At 40.5% G+C, this 19,568-nt stretch overlaps 1 protein-coding gene across 9 annotated transcripts in view; it reads right to left on the bottom strand.

The window, feature by feature from the left end:
- Positions 1 to 1,381: 1,381 nt before the first annotated feature.
- ACBD6 (acyl-CoA binding domain containing 6) overlaps positions 1,382 to 19,568 on the bottom strand; it is a 228,727-nt gene continuing 210,540 nt past the window's right edge. For 7 of the 9 annotated variants that reach the window (XM_082465725.1, XM_082465736.1, XM_082465726.1 and 4 more), the window contains one exon: positions 1,382 to 1,664. In XM_082465725.1, coding sequence (XP_082321851.1) covers positions 1,510 to 1,664 — 155 coding nt within the window. In that variant the 3' untranslated portion in view covers positions 1,382 to 1,509. The remainder of the gene's footprint in view (positions 1,665 to 19,568) is intronic. The other 2 variants (XM_082465728.1, XR_014264890.1) reach the window with 2 other exon arrangements.

Raw genomic sequence — 19,568 nt, 5'->3', positions numbered from 1 at the left:
GGTCACTTTTACTGTAACTAATGAATAATGTTACTTAAAACACATTCAATTAATGTGGAACATGAGAGAATTTAGCTGAACAGTAGGTTGCAGTGTAGCTGGGACTGTGGGAAAAGCACAGATAACGAAGAGAAAGCTCTGCTAGAATTACAGTAACATTTCAGTATGTACTAATGTACTTATCACTTCCACAGATAATTAAGAAGTCATTTAAAAAATGAATAATCTTGGTGAGTGGTTTTGGTTTACATCTCAGAAAATAAGAGGTTAGAAAAATCACAAAATAAGCCGCATTATTAATATGCCTCATTTCTGCTCTGGAGGGGCTTGTTCCAGAAGGACAGGTTAGCTTGAGCTAATGAAACTCTTCTCCATTGTTGAGCTCCACTAAACAAGTTTATTGTTATCTTAGGAGTGACATGTTAGAAAAATTATCCTTTAAATGGTTATCTTGGCATCTCAACTTGTTTCTTCATTTCTCTTCCGATGACAACTATCTACTTTCCTCACATAATAAGACGTGTCAAGGAATTTCCCAGATGGAGTTCTTGAGGCTTAAAGGGGAAAATGTAGAGAGCCAGTTTCAACAGTGGCATACTTGTCTATCCTTTAAATAAAACCTGCGGCGTACTTGTCTATGTTTTTAATAAAAAATAGAAGTGCTCCAGAAATAACTTCAATCACACCTAAGTGTTGGGGCATTACGGCTGTTTCATATTAGACCCAAACAGGCCTAACAGTTCAGGCCTGAGCTAGTTACAGAGACTGCTGCCATATGCGACAGGAACATTATAGCCAATTAAAAGGGCCCTAGGGAGGTTCCTCCCTGTTTTGTAAAGGTGAGTTTAAGGAATCCTGACCTAACCGGTGAATTCTCTAGAATCTGTATTTCCATCCTAAAATGTCCAAGATTCTGAGGTTTTCCGTAAATCTGGTTGTTCCTCTGACTTCTATATCCCTTATGTGACAAAACTCTGCCCTTTCTCCCTTTTGCTTTCTTAACAGCCCTCTTCTTTCCTATTGTCCCAATTCTGTCTGAGAAGAGAATAGACGTTTTAGCTACTTATTTAGACCAGCTGTACCAAATGCCACGAGACCGTTTGAGTTCCACCATATTGGGATTTCATGGAACTTTCCCTAATTGTCAGTGTAGTACTGCCGGTTCTGTTTCCTTTCTGTATGTTTTTTAAAAGAGCAGTCATGTTTAAAATTGTGAAATACAATGCGTCGCCTCCTCTCCCAGCCTCGAGAACAGTGATAAATTTCAGAGCACGCTCAGCGGAATTGGATTGTATTATGCACAGTACACATGTTCATCACCAAACGGTACTCGCTGGAATATATGCAAGTAGAAGGAATTGCTGAGACTTCAAAACCCCAGTTTCTCACAACTGATTTTATTAGCCAATGTATACCAAAGATGGGTGGCAAAAGAAGTGTTATTTTTGAAGTTTTCTTTCACCACTGAAGCCCTGTGCTGTTATAGACTGTGGGTTTCCAGTCTTTTGATTAAGCCTTGCCAGTTGTGTGCTGCTGTAACATCAAAGTGACCGCTCTGCACCCTGTCGCCTCCTCCGGCAGGCAGCCGTCCTGGTCTCGGAGCGTGGGGTCGGCGCCAGACTGGAGCAGCAGCTCGACAATGTCCAAAAACTCACAGGCAGCAGCTGACAGGAAAATCGACAAATACGAAAACCAAGTTACCATGAGACAGAGAGTACTAGACTTCAGCAGGAAAGGCAAGTGCTGAGCAATAAGGAATCCTGAACAGTGGGCGACGGGACAGTGGCCGGGGGCGATGAGGTCTTGTAACGGAACTGCGCCGTGACGGTGGGTTTGCCAGTGTTAGGAAAATCAAATTTGCCTCTGTGGCTGCCCAGAAGCTAACAAACAAATACAGTTTTTTAAATTGTGAGGCTTTTTGGACTCTATTCTTCAGGATGGGATGAAGGGAAGGAACAAAAGTAGTTTAAGTATTTCATTTACTTTGATCGAAATGATAGGTTTGTAGGCTAAGTCAAAAGGCTCAAAATATTATAAATGTCAAAGGAAAGATTTTGTTTTGTCTTTGAAGAGGGAATAAGTGGGTAACTAACTGAACTTTAAAATTCCTAAATGAAGAAAGAAAAAAAGGTGGCCTAGTAATCAGACCATCCCTCTAAAGCAACCTTAAAGAAAATGGCACCAATCACACAAGACACAGGAAGAGGAAAGGGACCTACAGATATCAAGACTTATTACAAAGACGGTATGGTCCTGCCCCCAGGATGGACAAACAGACCAAAGGGCTAGAAGAGAGAGCCATCCATTGTTTTGCACATGTACAGAAACTTGATTGTGACAATGTTGGCATTGAAGGTCAGCGAGGAAACAAAGTCCATTAATTAGATGGCACTGAGACAACTGGGCTGAAGTCAAAAATAGGCATTTCACACAAGATAAAACATAAATAGCAACAAACATATGAAAAGATGAGCAACCACATTAGTAATCACGGAAATAAAAATTAAAACCAGGAGATACCATTTCACACCCACTGGATAATTGAAAACTAAAAACTGAGACAATACCAAGCATGGAGGAGGCCTGGAGCAAGGGAAACTCCCCTCTGGACTGTGGAGAGTGTACACTGTGCATCACTTTGGACAACAAGTTGGCATTACACGTTAAACCTAAACAAATGCCTACCCTTGGACCCAGCAATTCTACTCCTAGTTATACTCTCTAGAAACCTTTGCATGTGTTCTCCAGGAGATATCTGCAAGAATGTACGTATAGTAGCCCTGTTTGTGATAGACCCCAAATGTAGACAACTCAAATGCCCATTAAGAATAACATGTAAAAATAAAATATTGTTTACATATACAATGAAATCCCTTACCAAAATGAAAACTAATGACCTATAGCGTCATATAACGAGTTTATCTCTAGAACATAATGTTGAAGGGAAAAAGCAAATTAGAAGAATACATACAGTATGTTTCCATTTAAACACAATTTTAAAAACAGGCAAGACTAAACACCATTGTTCAAAGACACAAATACGAAGTGAAACTCTAAGGGAAAATAGTGATATGAAATTTGGGATAGTGCTAATCTGGGGTGGGGGGCGGTATAGGGAAGGCCGTATAATTGGATAGGCACACACACAGGGGGTTTCAAAGATACTGGCAATGTTCTCTTCCTTAAACTACGTGGTAGGTATACAATTTTTTAAAGGTACATTTTAAATTCTTCATATACATTTTATATACAATTTTGTAGTGTGATATATTACACAACAGCAACAACAAAAGGTTTTTAAAAGGGAGAGCAAGAAAGGTAAGTAGTTTGATTCAATGAGTATTTTACTGAATACATACCATACCAGTCCTATCAAGGATACAGGTAAGATTCCTGCTCTGAGGAACTTAGAAGGAGGAATAAACACTGTGGCAGGCGGGGACACACACACACACACACACACACACACACACACACACACACACACACACACACACACACCTGCAAAGGTGAGGGGGATGTGGGAGAGGAGGAGAAAGCTAAGGAATCAGGAAAAATACTACAAGTAGGTGGTATGTAAGCTGAGCTTTGAGGACAGAGTAAAATTCCAGGTAAACTTAGAAGAAAAGGCATTGCAGAGTGACAAAACAACATTAAGAGAAGCAGGAGAGCACAGGGAATGCTGAGAGAACTGTCTGCTGGCTCAGAGAAGCAATATAGAGGGTCAAAAGCAGAGGCTGGATTTAAGTTAAACTATACAAAGTCTTGAAAGCCATACTAAGAAGTCTGGCATTTATGAGGAGGGGAGTAGCATAATTTGACCTCTGTGTTAGGATGATAATTCTAGAGTGACTTGGAGAACCTAGGCATTTGTGGCAGGTAGACCAGTTAAGGGACTGTGGTAGTCCTTTTAGGGGGCTTGAAATTAGCTAGTGTTGGCAGGAGTATAAAGAAGGGACTGATAAATAAATGCTGGAGAGGGTGTGGAGACAAGGGAACCCTCTTGCAGTGTTGGTGGTAATGTAAATCAATACAGCCACTATGGAGAACAGTATGGAGGTTCCTTAAAAAACTAAAAATAGAACTACCATACAACCCAGCAATCCCACTGCTGGGCATATACCCTGAGAAAACCATAATTCAAAAACAGTCACGTACCACAATGTTCATTGCAGCTCTATTTACAATAGCCAGGACATGGAAGCAACCTATAAAGATGTGGCACGTATATACAATGGAATATTACTCAGCCATAAAAAGAAACGAAATTGAGTTCTTTGTAGTGAGGTGGATGGATGTAGAGACTGTCACAGAGAGTGAAGTAAGTCAGAAAGAGAAAAATACCGTATGCTAACACATATATATGGAATCTAAAAAAAAAAAATGGTTCTGAAGAACCTAGGGGCAGGACAGGAATAAAGACGCAGACACAGAGAATGGACTTGAGGACACGGGGAAGGGGAAGGGTAAGCTGGGACAAAGTGAGAGAGTGGCATGGACGTATATATACTACCAAATGTAAAACAGATAGCTAGTGGGAAGCAGCTGCATAGCACAGGGAGATCAGCTCAGTGCTTTGTGACCACCTAGAGGGGTGGGATAGGGAGGGTGGGAGGGAGACGCAAGAGGGAGGAGATTTGGGAGGATATATGTATACATATAGCTGATTCACTTTGTTATACAGCAGAAACTAACACACCATTGTAAAGCAATTATACTCCAATAAAGATGTTAAAAAAAAAAAAAAAGACAATCCTCAAGGGAAAAAAAAAAGAAAAAAGAAGGGACTGCATAAGAGAGCCACTGAAATTCAGGTAGGACATAGCAAAGTACGGATGTACCTTTTTTTAAAAAATGTTTGTGAACACTAAATTTAATAATTAACGAAACTGATATAATGTCATATTTGTAGACATCTAGCTAAACATTTAATTATTTATATTTTGCAATTTTCTTTTTGTTTTCTGTAGCAAAGATATTTTGTTTCAGATTTCAAGTACTTTTATAGGTTTTTGAAAAGCTCTTAGGCCCAAGGCCTGTGATCGTAATGTTTACTGAATAAAACAGCCTGAGTATTTCTACACTTGATAAAATTACTGATAAATCTGATTATATAGAAACCTAAAACTGATAAATTTGAACACAAATTTAAAATAGCTATACCACACACACAAAAATACTATATACAAAAGTAAACCATAAACTGGGAAACATATTCACCTACATAACACAGATAAGAGCTAATATCCTTAATATTAAAACAAAAAAAAAAGCTTTAACAAATCAATCCAAAAGAACAATGGGCAAAAGAATTAGAAGAAGCAAAGATGACCTATGTTTCTAGTCTTGGAGAACACATAGATGCTGGTGACATCTCTAAAATAAAGAACCAGAAGAAGGAAGAGCAAAAGTTTTTGGAGGGGAACAGAAGCAGAAAATTATGGAGGGATAGAAATAATACTGTTTGGGACATGATAAATATGTGGTACTAGGGGATATCTATATTGATAAGCTCAGCAGGGAGGTAAAATTTGAATCTGAAAAAAAAAAAAAACAACCCACTCACCCCATACACACTACTATCTCCATTTTTACTGTACTGTGTGACTTTCTGAAGACATATGTTTTGGGCTCAGGATTTTTAGCAATTTTTCTGGATACTCTTATTAAATATATTTATATTACATGATCACTCTGGCCAAAGAGCTACCTACCTAAGGTGGTTTCCCTTACCATACTGGAGAAATCCATTTGAAGGAGACATACAGATTATTGAAAATTCCTAATGGTGTCCTTACCAGTAGACACATTTATGTGGTTGGGAAATAAAAAGCTTAAGAGGCGAAGACTGTTAATGCCCGTTATTAAATTTTCACTTGTAATTTTTACTACAATTTACATTCATCCACTTTGGTTTTCATTGTTGATCACTGAGCATGTTTTATTAATTATTATTTTACATTATCTCTACTGGGTTTTCTTCTCCCTATAAACAGGCTTTAAGACTTTACTAGCTCTTTTCTTTATTTTAATTAATTTATTCTTGGCTGTGTTGGGTCTTCGTTGCTGCACGCGGGCTTTCTCTAGTTGTGGCGAGCAGGGGCTACTCTTCGTTGTGTGTGGGCTTCTCACTGCAGTGGCTTCTCTTGTTGCACAGCATGGGCTCTAGGCGCACAGGCTTCTGTAGTTGTGGCTCGTGGGCTCTCGAGTGCAGGCTCGGTAGTTGTGGCTCACGGGCTTAGTTGCTCTGCAGCATGTGGGATCTTCCCAGACCAGGGCTCAAACCCATGTCCCCTGCAGTGGCAGGTGGATTCTTAATCACTGCGCCACCAGGGAAGCCCCACCAGCTCTTTAAAAGCACCATTATCAAGCCTACTTATAATGACTGTCCTTTGCCACACCTGGCCTTCTCTCTCCACCAGGCTTTCACTAGACTCTACTGCAGTGAGCCTGCATCAGAATCACCTGGAGGGCTTGTTGGACCACAGACTGCAGGGTGCCACCCCCGCAGTTTCTGATTGGTAGGTTTGGAGCAGGACTGAGAATTTACATTTCCTAACAGGTTCCCAGGTGATGCTGATACTGATGATCTGGGACCTCACTTTGAGACTCAGGGCTCTACCAGCGTGCTTCCTGCCTCATACTATTTGTCAATTTTCACAGCTAGAGCCACTTAACTCACACGTATTGATAATGCCCCACACAGGTAAGAAGGAACACAGGCCTCTCATTGGTTCAGTACGACGTAACTTTACGTCGGATGTGACGTGGGTAGCAGAGCTGAGCTTTTGCTGAGTTTTCCAGCTTCCGTACTTCATCGTCTCCTGGATTCCTTGCTGAACACGCTATTTCCTCTGGCACTAGGATGCTTTGATTTCCCTTGCTCCGTTCCTTCTGGGAGCTGAAGATGAGCAGGTAAGTTCACTTCCCACATCTGGGAATCTACCTGATTGCCTTCTGGACATTTGTGACGGTGTTGGTTTGCCTGCGCTGATTTCTTTCCATTGCTTGTTGTTAAGACTTTGAAGTTTGCCTTTTCTGTGCCAGTGAGTCTAGCTAGTGTCCTGGGTCTGGCGTTCCAGGCCTGACTTCAAATACCCCAGGCTACCTTCTTCTCTGCTTTTTAAACAGTTTAACAATGTTGTCGTTATTTCTGACTGCTGCACATTCTTTCCCTATCCTGATTTCTATATGTATTTCCAGACCCCTCAATGCCGGGATCCATCTTCCTAATGCTCTGAGACTCAGGGCTGGTTTGGTCTTTTTCCTCTATGAATGATTACTTTTCTGGTAAGATCATGAACCTTGGCTGGAAGGTTTTAATGCCACCTACATGCATGACTTAGATCCTAGTAAGTCAACTCTATTTTTTCCTTTTTAAACCTGTCAAGGAGGTCTATGGGCTTGCCATGCAAAGTGTACTCTGAGGATCAGTGGCTTTCAGCGTATTAGGGGAGTTTGTTAGAAATGCAGAGCTTCAGGCCTCACCTCAGATGCACTGAGTCAGAATCCATGGTGTAACAAGAGCCACAGGTGATTTTCATGCACCTTGTAAAGAACTGATGTGTGGTATAGTGCCTATAGGATGAACTGCTCCCACCTGAGACTAATTATTATGACTCTCAACCTTACCAATCACTACTTTTTCCAACTTCCTTATTGCTACTGATGTAATTTTACAAACCTGTGTTGGGTGAGTTCCCTGATGACAATGTGAACTATGACCTACAACCCATGATTCTGTAGGAACCCAGAGTCTCTCTGTGTATATCTCACATTTGTTGTTTCTTAGTATATCTTTTGCACAAGGCCTTTTCAACTATGTCAACATACTAAAGGAATACTGGCTTTTTGCCATGATTTGATGTGGGCTCGGACGACAGGCAGCCTGAGGGTCCAGGGCGGATAAGTACCACTCAAGTTCAACAATAAATTTTAGGTGCTTAATGTAATGCTGGCCCACAGTAGGTGACCATCCAAATATCTCTCATCGGTATTTACTATGGAGAAGGTGTTGAAAGTAGATCAGGCTGAGTGAACTAACCCCACCCCAGGGCTTTGGTGGTGGGTGGGGCCAGGAGTACTGGTCTGGACAGTCACCACTGAATGGCCTTGTTGCCAGAAACCCATCCCTGAAGGAGCAGGACTCCAGCCAGTGACCTAGTCCACAAGTCAGGTCCAACCATTGCAGGGGGGTGGGGCTAGTAAGATATATACGGAGTGTCAGAACCTCAGTCAAGAATGCCTACATTCAGAATAGGGATACAGCTCCAAAACGAGGAAACTGCCACATTAACCTGGAGACCCAGGTGGACAGGCCCTTATTCGTAAGTAGTGCCATAGAAAGAACATGGATTCTAGAATCCATCTGGGTTTGTGTGACCTTGAGTAACTATCCTCAGATGGTCTTCCTAGGCAAATGAAAATGCATGTCCAAGGTCTAATAGAGGACTCAAATAGTAGATGCTTATTAAATGGTAGTTACTTTTATGTTTATTATAGAGGGAATCATATTCTTATGTGAGCCTATGGACCTCAAGGCTGCTCCAGGTTCTTTGAATTCTTATCTGCCTGGTTGGAGGGTTGGGTAGCTAGTATAGTACCTCGTTCAGGATTTGGGCAGAAGGAAACACACATGCTCAAAGCACAAGTGCTTAGCTAGGTACATTGGAGGACTTTTTTTTCCCCTTTCCTCTTCTGTTCTCTTCTCTTGTGATTTGATGACTAACTTTAGAGTTGTGTTTGGATTCTTTTTTCTTTTATTTGTGTGTATCTATGGTAGATTTTCGGTTTGCGGTTACCATGAGGTTTTGATATAGCAGTCTATATATAAGCAAGATTGTTTTACGTTGCTGGTCTTTTAATTTCAAATGTATTTCCAATATCCTGTATTTGTACTATCCTCTTCTCACAATTGCTGGTTTTGATATCATATTTGTGTGTGGATGATCTCCTACCTTTACAGTATGTTCGCCTTTACTGGTGAGCTTTCCCATTTGTAATTTTTTTTCTAGTTGTGACCCTTTCTTTTTCATCTAGAGAAGTTTCTTTAGCATTTGTTGCAAAGCTGGCCTGGTGGTGCTAAATTCTCTTAGCTTTTGCTAGTCTGTAAAGCTTTTGATTTCTCCATCAAATCTAAATGAGAGCCTTGCTGGGTATTCTTGGTTGTAGATTTTTCTCTTTTATCACTTTAAATATATCATGCCACTCCCTTCTGGCCTGCAGAGTTTCTGCTGAAAAATCTGCTGCTAGCCTTATGGGAGTCTCCTTGTATGTTATTTATTGCTTTTCCCTTGTTGCTCTTAATATTTTGTCTTTAATTTTTGTCAGTTTGATTACTATGTGTCTTGGTGTGTTAATCCTTGGCTTAATCCTGTATGGGACTCTCTGTGCTTCCTGGACTTGGGTGACAGTTTCCTTTCCCAAGTTAGGGCAGTTTTCAGCTATTACCTCTTCAAATATCTTCTCAGGCCCTTTCTCTCTTTCTCCTTCTGAGACCCCTATAATGTGACTGGTAGTGCATGTGATGTCCCAGAGGTCTCTTAAACTGTCCTCATTCCTTTTCATTTTTTCTTTATCCTGTTCCATGGCAATGATTTCCACCATTCTGTCTTCAGCTCACTGATTCGTTCTTCTGCCTCATTTATTCTGCTATTGATTCCTTCTAATGTATTTTTCATCTCATTACTGTATTCGTCAACTCTGTTTGGTTGTTCTTTATATTTTCTCTTTGCTAAGAACTTCTTGATCTATGCATCCATTCTTTTCCTGAGTTCTTGGATCATCTTTATGATCATTACTTGGAACTCTTTCTCGGGTAGATTGCCTATCTCCACTTCACTTAGTTGTCCTTCTGGGGTTTTATCTTGTTACTTCGTCTGCAGCATATTCCTTTGCTGTCTCATTTTGTTTAAATTTCTATTTGTATTTTTGTTTCTGTGGTAGGTTAGTTACATTTCTTGACCTTGGAGAAGTGGTCCTCGTCCCAGCAGTGCATTCCCCTCTCATCACTCAGGGGCAGGGACCAGCTGTTCCCAGGGTAGGTTCTGACCTGAGTTTATGGACTCAGTTCTGCAGGCTGTAGGATCGTAGTTTTCCGGTGTTTGTCCCCTGGCGGGTGAGGTTGGTATGGAGGCTTGTGCAGGCTTGCTGGCAGGAGGGAGTGGTACCTGTCCACTGATGGGTGGAGCTGGGTCTTGGCCCTCTGGTGGGCAGGGCCATGTCAAGGGACCTATCTAGAGGTGGCTGTGTGCTCAGGAAGTCTTAGGCAACCTATTTGCTGATGGCTGGGGCTGTGTTCCTGCCCTGTTGGTTGTCTGGCCTGAGATGTCCCAGAACTGGAGCCTACAGGCGGTTGGGTGGGGCCAGGCCTCGGTGCTTATGACCCAGGCAAGATGTCTGCCTTCAATGAGAGTTCATGTAGATGACGCTCTCCAATATTTCTGCCACCGCCACCAGTGTCCATGTTCCCAGGGTGAGCTACAGCTGCCCCCCCACCCCCACCTCCCCAGGAGACCCACCAAGACCAGCAGGTAGGTCTGGCCTGGGCTCCTACAAAGTCACTGCTTTTGCCCTGGGTCCTGGTGTATGTGAGACCTTGTGTGAACCCTCCAAGAGTGGAGTCTCTGTTTCCCCCAGTCCTGTGCAGCTCTTGCAATCAAGCCCCTCTGGCCTTCAAAGACAGGTACTCTGGGGGTTCCTCCACCCGATGCCAGACCCCTAGGCTGGGAAGCCTGATGTGGGGCTCAGAACTCACTTCTGTGGGAGAACTTCTGTGATATAATTATTCTCCAGTTTGTGGGTCACCCACCTGGGTGCTTTGGGAATTGTTTATATCACGAGTTCGCCCCTCCTACAGTTTTGTTGTGGTTTTTTTCTTTGTGTCTTTGGATGTAGAATATCTTTTTTGGTAGGTTCCAGTCTTTTTTATCAATGGCTGTTCAGCAGTTAGTTGTGATTTTGGTGTGCGTGTGAGAAGAGGTGAGCTCAAGGTCCTTCTACTCTGCCATCTTGTCTGTCCCAGATTCTTCATCCACTTTGGATTGTGCCAGTTAACATACAGAGCAAGATTCCCTGGTTTTTCTCCCTTTTTTAAAAAATTGAAGTAATATTCATTCTTCTTAAAAATTTGAATTCTGGTAAATGTGTCTACTTGTGTAGCTACCATTACAATAGAGACATAAGACATGTCCATAACCCCCAAAAGTTCCTTCTGGCCTCTCTGCAGCCAATCCTCTTACTCCCACCCACTGCCCCTGGCAACCACTGATCTGATTTCTGTCCTTAGGTTTTGCCTTTTCCAGAAATGGAAATCATACAGCCTATAGTCTTCTGTGTCTGGCTTCTTTCACTGAGCATGATGCTTTTTTTTTTTTTTTTTTTAAACTTTGGGTTTATTTATTTAATTAATTAATTTATTTATGGCTGTGTTGGGTCTTCGTTTCTGTGCGAGGGCTTTCTCTAGTTGTGGCAAGCGGGGGCCACTCTTCATCGCATTGCGCAGGTCTCTCATTATCGCGGCCTCTCTTGTTGCGGAGCACAGGCTCCAGACGCGCAGGCTCAGTAATTGTGGCTCACGGGCCTAGTTGCTCCGCGGCATGTGGGATCTTCCCAGACCAGGGCTCGAACCCGTGTCCCCTGCATTGGCAGGCAGATTCTCAACCACTGCGCCACCAGGGAAGGCCCGAGCATGATGCTTTTGAGATCCATCCATGTTGCTGCAGGTATGAGTAGTTCTTTCCCTTTTATTGCTGAGTAGTATTCCCTTGTATAAAGGTATGTAGGCATCTGGCTTGTGTTCAGTTTTTGGCCATTATAAATAAGATCCTATGAACACCTGGATACATGTCTTTGTATGGCTCTTTTATGTTTTCACATCTTTTGGGTAAATATCTAGAGTGGGACTGCTGAGCCACATGGCAAGTGAATATTAAACTTGAATAAGAAACTACCAAACTTCCAAAGTTTGTATTCCCACCAGTATGTATGAATTCTAGTTGCTCTGTATCCTTGTCAGCAGTTGTTATTATCATTAAAATTCTTTTTAGCCATTCTAGTCAGGTCTCTAGTACCTATAGTATAGGTACTATATAGTATAGTCAGGTCTTCTTATTGTGGTTTTTAATTTACATTTCCCTAGTGTCTAATGATGAACATCTTTTTATGTACTTATTTGCCAATCATCTACCATTGGTGAGTTATCCAAATCTTTTGTCCACTTATTAATTGGGGTGTCTTTTTAATAAAGTTAGAATTATTCTTTATATATTCTTGGATATAAGTTTTTTTCCAAATATGTTTTATAAATATTTTTTCCCACTCTGTGTCTTGTCTTTTATTAACAGTATCTTTTGAAGGGTGAAATTTTTAAATTTTGAATGAAGTCCAATTTATTTTTTTTCTTTTATGTTTTGTGCTTTTTGTGTCCTATATAAGAAGTCTTTGTCTATCTCAAGATCACAAAGATTTTCTTCCACATTTTCTTCTAGTTCTTTATATTTTAGCTCTTACGTATAGGTCTCTGATCCATTTCAAGGTAATTTTTGTGGAGGGTATGAGAAAAGGGTTGAGGCTTTTCTTCCCTCCAGTATGTATGTGTATGTCCAACTGTTACAGCACCATTTGTTAAATAGAGTATCCTTTCCTCCACTGACTTACCTTGGCACTTCTGTCAAAAATCAATTACCCATGTGTGGTTTGGTCTATTTCTAGGTTATTTATCTTGTTTCATTGATCTATACACTTCACCCTACACCAATATCACACTGTTTTGATTTCTGTATCTTTATAGTAAGTTTGTAGTAAGTAATAATACATTGGTCAAAGAAAAAAAAATCAAAGAAATTAAATTATTTTGAACTAAATGAAAATGAAAACACAACTTATCAAAATTTGTGGGACGCATCAAAAGCAGTGCTTAGAGGGAAATTTATAGCATTGAATGCGTGTATTAGAAAAGAAGAAAGATATAAAATCAATAATCCAAGTTCCCACCTTAGGAAACTGGAAAAAGAAGAGCAAATTAAATCCAAAGTAAGCAGAAAAAAAAAAAAAAAAAAAGAATTACAACAAAAATCAATGAAGTTGAAAACAGGAAATCAATAGAGAAAATCAATAAAATCAAAAGGTAGTTCTTTGAAAAGATCAATAAAATCAATAAGCCTCTAGCCAAGTTAAATAAGAAAAGAGAGGACACAAATTACTAGTATCAGAATTGAAAGAGGGGACATTACTACAGGTCCAATAGACATTAAAAGGATAAAAAGGAACACTACAAACAATTCTATGCCTACAAATATGATAATCTACATGAGATGGACCAATTCCTTGAAAGACACAATTTGCCAAAATTCACACAAGAAAAAATACACATTCTGAAAAGGCCTGTAACTAGTAAAGAAATCAAATAAATGATTAATAACCTTCCAAACTAGAAAGTACCAGGCCTATGTGGGTTCACTGGTGAATTCTACTAAACATTTAAAGAAGAAATTATACTAGGTCTCTACAATCTCTTTCAGAAGGCAGAAGTAGAGAGAATATTTCTATGAGGCCACCATTAATCTAATAACAAAAACCAGACAAAAACATTATAAGAAAGGGAAAAAAAACTACAGACTGATCTCTCTCGAGGATATAAACGCAAAACCCTCAACAAAATATTAGCAAATTGAACTCAACAATGAATAAAAAGAATTATACACCACAGCCTAGTGGGATTTATCCCAGGTGGGCAAGGCTGGTTCGACACTTGAAAATCAATTAATGTAATCCATCGTATCAATAGGCAAAAAAATAAAATCACATGATCATATCAATAGATGTAGAAAAATAACCTGACAAAATCTAACACTCATTTGTGATTTTAAAAAAAAACCTCTCAGTTAACTAGAAATTGAGGGGAACTTCCTCGACTTGAGAAGTTCTCAGCTATTTCTTTAAATAAACTTTCTTCTCCTTTCTCCTTCTATTGCCCTGCTGGGATACCTATTATCCTAATGGTGCCCCTCCTGAAAGAGTGAGATAGCTCTTGCAGAATTGCCTCATTTTTTAATGCTATTTCTCTTCCTTCTACTTGTATAAATTTTAGATTTCTATCTTTGGGCTCTCTAATTCTCTCTTCTATGTGGTCTGCTGTTTCCCATGTTTTATTTTGTTTTTTTAAACCTTTATTTACTTTTGGCTGCATTGGGTCTTAGCTGTGGAACGTGGGCTCTTCGTTGCGGTTCGCAGGCTTCTCTCTAGTTGTGGTATGTGGGCTCTCTGGTTGTGGTGCAGGCTCCAGAGCATGTGGGCTCTGTAGTTGTGGTGCACAGGCTCCAGAGTGCGTGGGCTCTGTAGCTGCAGCATGCAGGCTCTTTAGTTGTGGCGTGTGGGCTTACTTGACCCGCGGCATGTGGGATCTTAGTTCCCCGACCAGGGATTGAACTCACATCCCCTGCATTGGAAGGCGGACTCTCAACCACTGGACCACCAGGGAAGTCCCCTTTCAATGCTTTCTAATGCATTCTTTATCTCATTTATTGAGTTCTTCAGCTTCAAAACTTGTTTGGTTCTTTTTTAGAGTTTAAATCTCTTTGGCAAGGTATTACTTCTGTTCATTCATTTTATTCCTGAGCTCACTGAACTGCCTTTCTGAATTTTCTTGTTGTTTGCTGAGTTTCTTCATGTTCACTATTTTGAATTCTCTATCAGTTAGATCACAGTATTCCATGACTTTAAGTTTGGTTTCTGGAGAATTGTCATTTTCTTTCTGTGGTAGTGTTACTCTAGTTCTTCATGGTGCTTGATGAGTTGTTCCTCTGCCAGCACATCTGAAGTAGCAACAGGTTAGAAATCAGAGGCTTTCTGTTTTCCAGTAGGTGGCACTATAGCATAAGTTTCTGGTTCCTCTTACCTGAGCTGCCTCTTGCTACATTTGAGAGTTAGCACTTTCTACCCTGTACTGCCCATAACATGTGGCCCCCTGCCCACATTATCAGTTCTTGCATCTCTGGGGTCACTGGTGCCTTGCTTCTGCCAGTGTTGCTGGCATCACCACCTGATGTACCAGGATGGTGGGCTCTCCCTTGTGTCTGGGATCCCCTGAGTCACAGGCTCTGCCACTGCAGGGGGAGAGTAAGGGAAGGGGGGAAGCAGGAGTTGTGAGGGCACCTCTTCCGTGTCTGGTATTATAAGGTTAGTGGGCTCTGCTGCTGCAGATTCGGGGGGAGGGGGCAGGTGGCTGGAGTGGTGGGCACATCAGTGGCTGGAGGGATGGGGTCCCAGGCCCCACTACTGCTGTTGCCCAGTTGCCTGTGTGCACTGCCTCCCCGGCTGCTACTGGGTTCTCTGGGGCTGTAGGCTCAGCTGCTGTGGTGGGAAGGCCAGGACTACAGGTACCACCTCCACTGTTTCCTTGGTTCTGCCTCCTATATGTGTTCCAGTCCACTGACCTTTAGATGTACAGATGTGTGGAATTCTCTAGCATCCTGGTGTGTTGGGCAGAGGCACCTTTGTTGAGTTATGAATGTTTTACTGGTTGCAGATTGAAAGGGAGAGACAAAGGTAGCTTTTCACTCCACTATGTTGCTGACGTCACTCCTTGGGAACTTCCTCAATGTGATAAAGAACATCTACAAAAAGCCTATAGCTAAAATCATACTTACTGGTGAGAAACGCAAAGCTTTCACACTAAGATCGGGTATAAGGCAAGGATATCCCTTCTCACCACTCCTTTTGAACCCTGTACTGGAAGTTCTAGGTAATGCAATAAGACATGAAAAGGAAATAAAAGATATACAGAATAGGGAGGAAGAAATAAAACTGTCTTTGTTTGCAGATGACATGATAGTCCATGTGGAAAATCCAAAAGAACTGACAAAAACACTCCTGGAACAAATAAGCAATTATAGCAATGTTGCAGAATATAATGTTAATGTACAAAAGTCAATTGCTTTCCAGCAATGGACAAGTGGAATTTGAAATTAAAAACATAATACCATTTACATTAGCACCCCCAAAATGAAATACTGAGGTATAAATCTAACATGATATTTACAAGATCTATATGAGAAAAACTATAAAGCTCAGAACAAAATCAACAAAGTAAATAAATGGAGAGATATTCCACATTCATGGATAGGAAGATTCAGTACTGTCAAGATGTCAGTTCTTCCCAACCAAAATCCCAGCAAGTCAGGCTGTGGATATCAACAAACTGTACAGTTTATATGGAGAGGCAAAAGATCCAGAAGAGCCAACACAATATTGAAGGAGAAGAACAAAGCTGGAAGACAGACACTGTCTGACTTCAAGACTTATGATAAAGCTATAATAATTAAGACAGTATGGTATTGGCAAAAGAATAGAAAAACAGATCAATAGAACAGAACAGAGAGCCCAGAAACAGACCAACGTAAATACTGGATATAAATATCATGGAGTAAGTCTCTCTAGGAAGGCAGTAAAGGGTGCTGGGACCCTTCCTTTCCCTTAATGCACTAGCTAGAACTTCCAGTACAATGTTGAATCAAAGTGGAGAGAGTGGACATCTCTGCCTTGTTCCCAGTCAGAAGGAAAGCATTCAGCATTTTACCATTAAGGATGATGTTAGCTACTGATTTCTTCAGGCTGAAGAAGTTCCCTCTATTCCTATTTTGCTCTGTTTTTTTTTGTTGTTGTTGTTCTGTTTTTGTTTTTTGTTGTTTTTTCCAAATCATGAAGGAGGTTGAATTTTTCAATGGCTTTTTCTACATATATGGAGATAATCACGTTTTATTTTTGGTTTTGATTTGTCTGATATGGTGAAATACAATGATTTTCAGCTGCTGAACCAACCTTAGATTCTTGGGATAAACATATTTGGTTATAATTGCCCTTTTTGTATATTGCTATTTTCAATTTGCTAACATTTTATTAAAGATTTTTTGCATCTATATTCATGAGACATATCAGCCTGTAGTTTTCTTTTCCTCTAGGGTCTTCTTCTGGTTTTGGTATTAGGGTAATGTTAGTCTCATAGAATTAGTTTGGCAGTGTTCCCTCCTCTTATTTTCTGGAAGAGTTTGTGTGTAGAACTGGTATTATTTCTTCCTTAAATATTTAGTAGAATTCACAGTGAAGCAATCAGGGCCTGGAGATTTTGTTGTGGGAAAGTTTTCAGTAACAAATTCTCAATCTCTTCAATAGATATAGGGCTATCTACATTCTCTATTTCTTTTTGAGAGAATGTTGTTAGTTTGTGTCTTTAGGAAGTGTGTCCATTTACTTACTCTAAGTTATCTAATTTATTGGTAAAAAGTTAATGTTCCCTTATTTGCTTCATAATATCTGTAGGATCTGTGTTGATGACTCCCTTTCATTTCTGAAATTGTTAATTTGTTTTTCCTCTTCTAAATTGGTCTGGCTAGAGGTCTATCAGTTTTATTGACCTTTTTAAAGGTTTTCAATGGTTTCATTGATTTTTGGTTTTCTATTTCAATGATTTCTGCTCTGATCTTTATTTTTATTAGAATGCTTATCTTGAGCTTACTTTGCTTTTCTTTTTCAAAAAATTTTCAAGGTAGAATCTTAGATCGTTGAGTTGAGACCTTTCTTAATAAAAGATCCAATTTTCCTCTAAGCACTGTTTTAGCTGCATCTCACAACTTTTGGTGGGGTGTTTTCATTTCATTCAATTCAAAATATTTTCTTATTTCTCTTGGAATTTCTTCTTTGACCTATGAGTTATTTAGAAGTGTGTTGAAGTTTCATACAATTAGGGATTTTCCAGATACATGTCTGTTATTGATTTCTAATTTAATTCTGTGGTGGTCACAGAGCAAACTTTGAATGATTTCTTTTATGCTTGTTAAGGTTAGTTTTATGGCCTAGAATATGGTCTATCTTGGTAAATGTTCCATGTGTACCTGAAACAATGTATGTTGTGTGTATTAGGTGTAATGTTCTATAAATGTCAATTAGGTCAAGTTGGTTGATAGTATGGTTCAAGTCTTTCAAATCCTTGCTGAATTTTTATCTACTTGCTCTATCAATTACTCATTTATTGCTTGAAAAGGGCTGTTTTTTCCTTGCTTTCTTGAATGCAGAATATTTATTGTGTGTAGGAGGACAGTGGATGCTAAAGTAAATAATACTATTTACACCCAGAAATGGGCATGCCTTTTCTTCTGTCATGCCATTAGTATGGGTGTTGAGTCAATCTAGTCAGCTGTTGAACCGGGTTTGGTTTTGTTGTTACTATTGATAACCTCAGTGCATCACACACTTAAATTCCTCCAGCTGTGGGCTGCTGCTACCTTATGGTTAGTGTGAGGCCTGGGTGCCAGAGGGTTTTTTTTTTAGAATTCTCACTCCACCCTCAGCTTTCAGTAGTCTCCCCACATCTATCACAGAGGGAGTCTCTGTACTTTTTCTCTTCATTCATTGATAAGACTGCTACTGCTTATTACTCAGAGTGAGGCTCATGGTGAGAGTGGGATAGAGTTCTTTGTCCTTTTAGTCTAGTCTCAGTCTTAGGCCCTCAGCGGTGGCAATTTCTCAGTGTTCTTGCATCCTCCTTGCCCCCCCCAAATGTCAGCCAAATTCTGCCTTGTGTGAGAGAAAACATATGTCTTGAGTGGGAAATCCCTGTCCAGCCCCCAGGGGCAAGAGATCTCTGCTTTGTGTCAGCACAGGATCTGGAGCCCAGGGGCTCCCTGTCCCGCCACAGTGGCAGACAGGGTTTGCTTTCACTCCTCCTCCAAAGGCAGTGGATATCTGCCTAGGCCCAGGGACAGGAGGAGAGAATAGAAGAGCTTTCAGCTTTTCCACCAGTGGCTTAAGGATTTTTCTTTGTATGAAATAAGGGTCTAGGGAAATGGCAGGATTTCATGCCTGCGTGCCACTGAGGAGGGATCTCTCTGTTCTCAATTTGTCTTACAGCACCCAGTTAATGAAAAAAAGTACACGAGTGAAAAGTCTTCTTGGGTCTGAGGCTCCCAGTTATTCTAAAATGTCATACTAGCTCACCTTAAGAATTTGTTAATTTTAGCTGTTTTCTTCTTATCTGCTTTTATGGTGGCTGCCTCTTCCTCAGGCGCTCTATCAAAGGTGAAACAGTTGGTGTATCTTATAGGGGCTTGGCATTCTTTGGAATTTGGTTTACTTTGCTGACACGCAACTTCTACTGTCTGATGGGTTTAAGAAAAGTTACGATTTTGTAGATTATCTAGCATTTTCTTCTTGTTAGTGTGGGAGCAATGTTCTGTTGCAGTTTTCTCTGTCTTAAGTGGAAGCAGAACTCTCCGGGAGTTTGGTCTTAAATGATTTAGTAGTGACATTTCTTCTTTTGCACTTTGTTGGTACTCATGTAAAGATAAAAGGGTTTCTTTCTATGGCTCCCTCGTCTGTCTCCTCTCCCCTGGTGGGTGCTTTCAGCTCAGGGTTCCCTGGCTATATGCTGTGAAGTGGGCATAGAGCCAACAGCCAAAACCAGGTTGTGATAAGTTACAAATTTGTGACAGCTTTGGTGATTCTTTATATTATCCATCCTGACAGACTTAGGTACCAAACTCTAATTTATAATAGCACAGACTCAGAGGTGGTTC

The sequence above is a fragment of the Balaenoptera physalus genome (assembly GCF_965194825.1).
Source record: "Balaenoptera physalus genome assembly, chromosome: 1".
In the NCBI taxonomy this organism is placed as follows: Eukaryota; Metazoa; Chordata; class Mammalia; order Artiodactyla; family Balaenopteridae; genus Balaenoptera; species Balaenoptera physalus.
The sequence above is the reverse complement of the archived record's forward strand: the minus strand, read 5'-3'. Positions and strand labels throughout refer to the sequence as shown.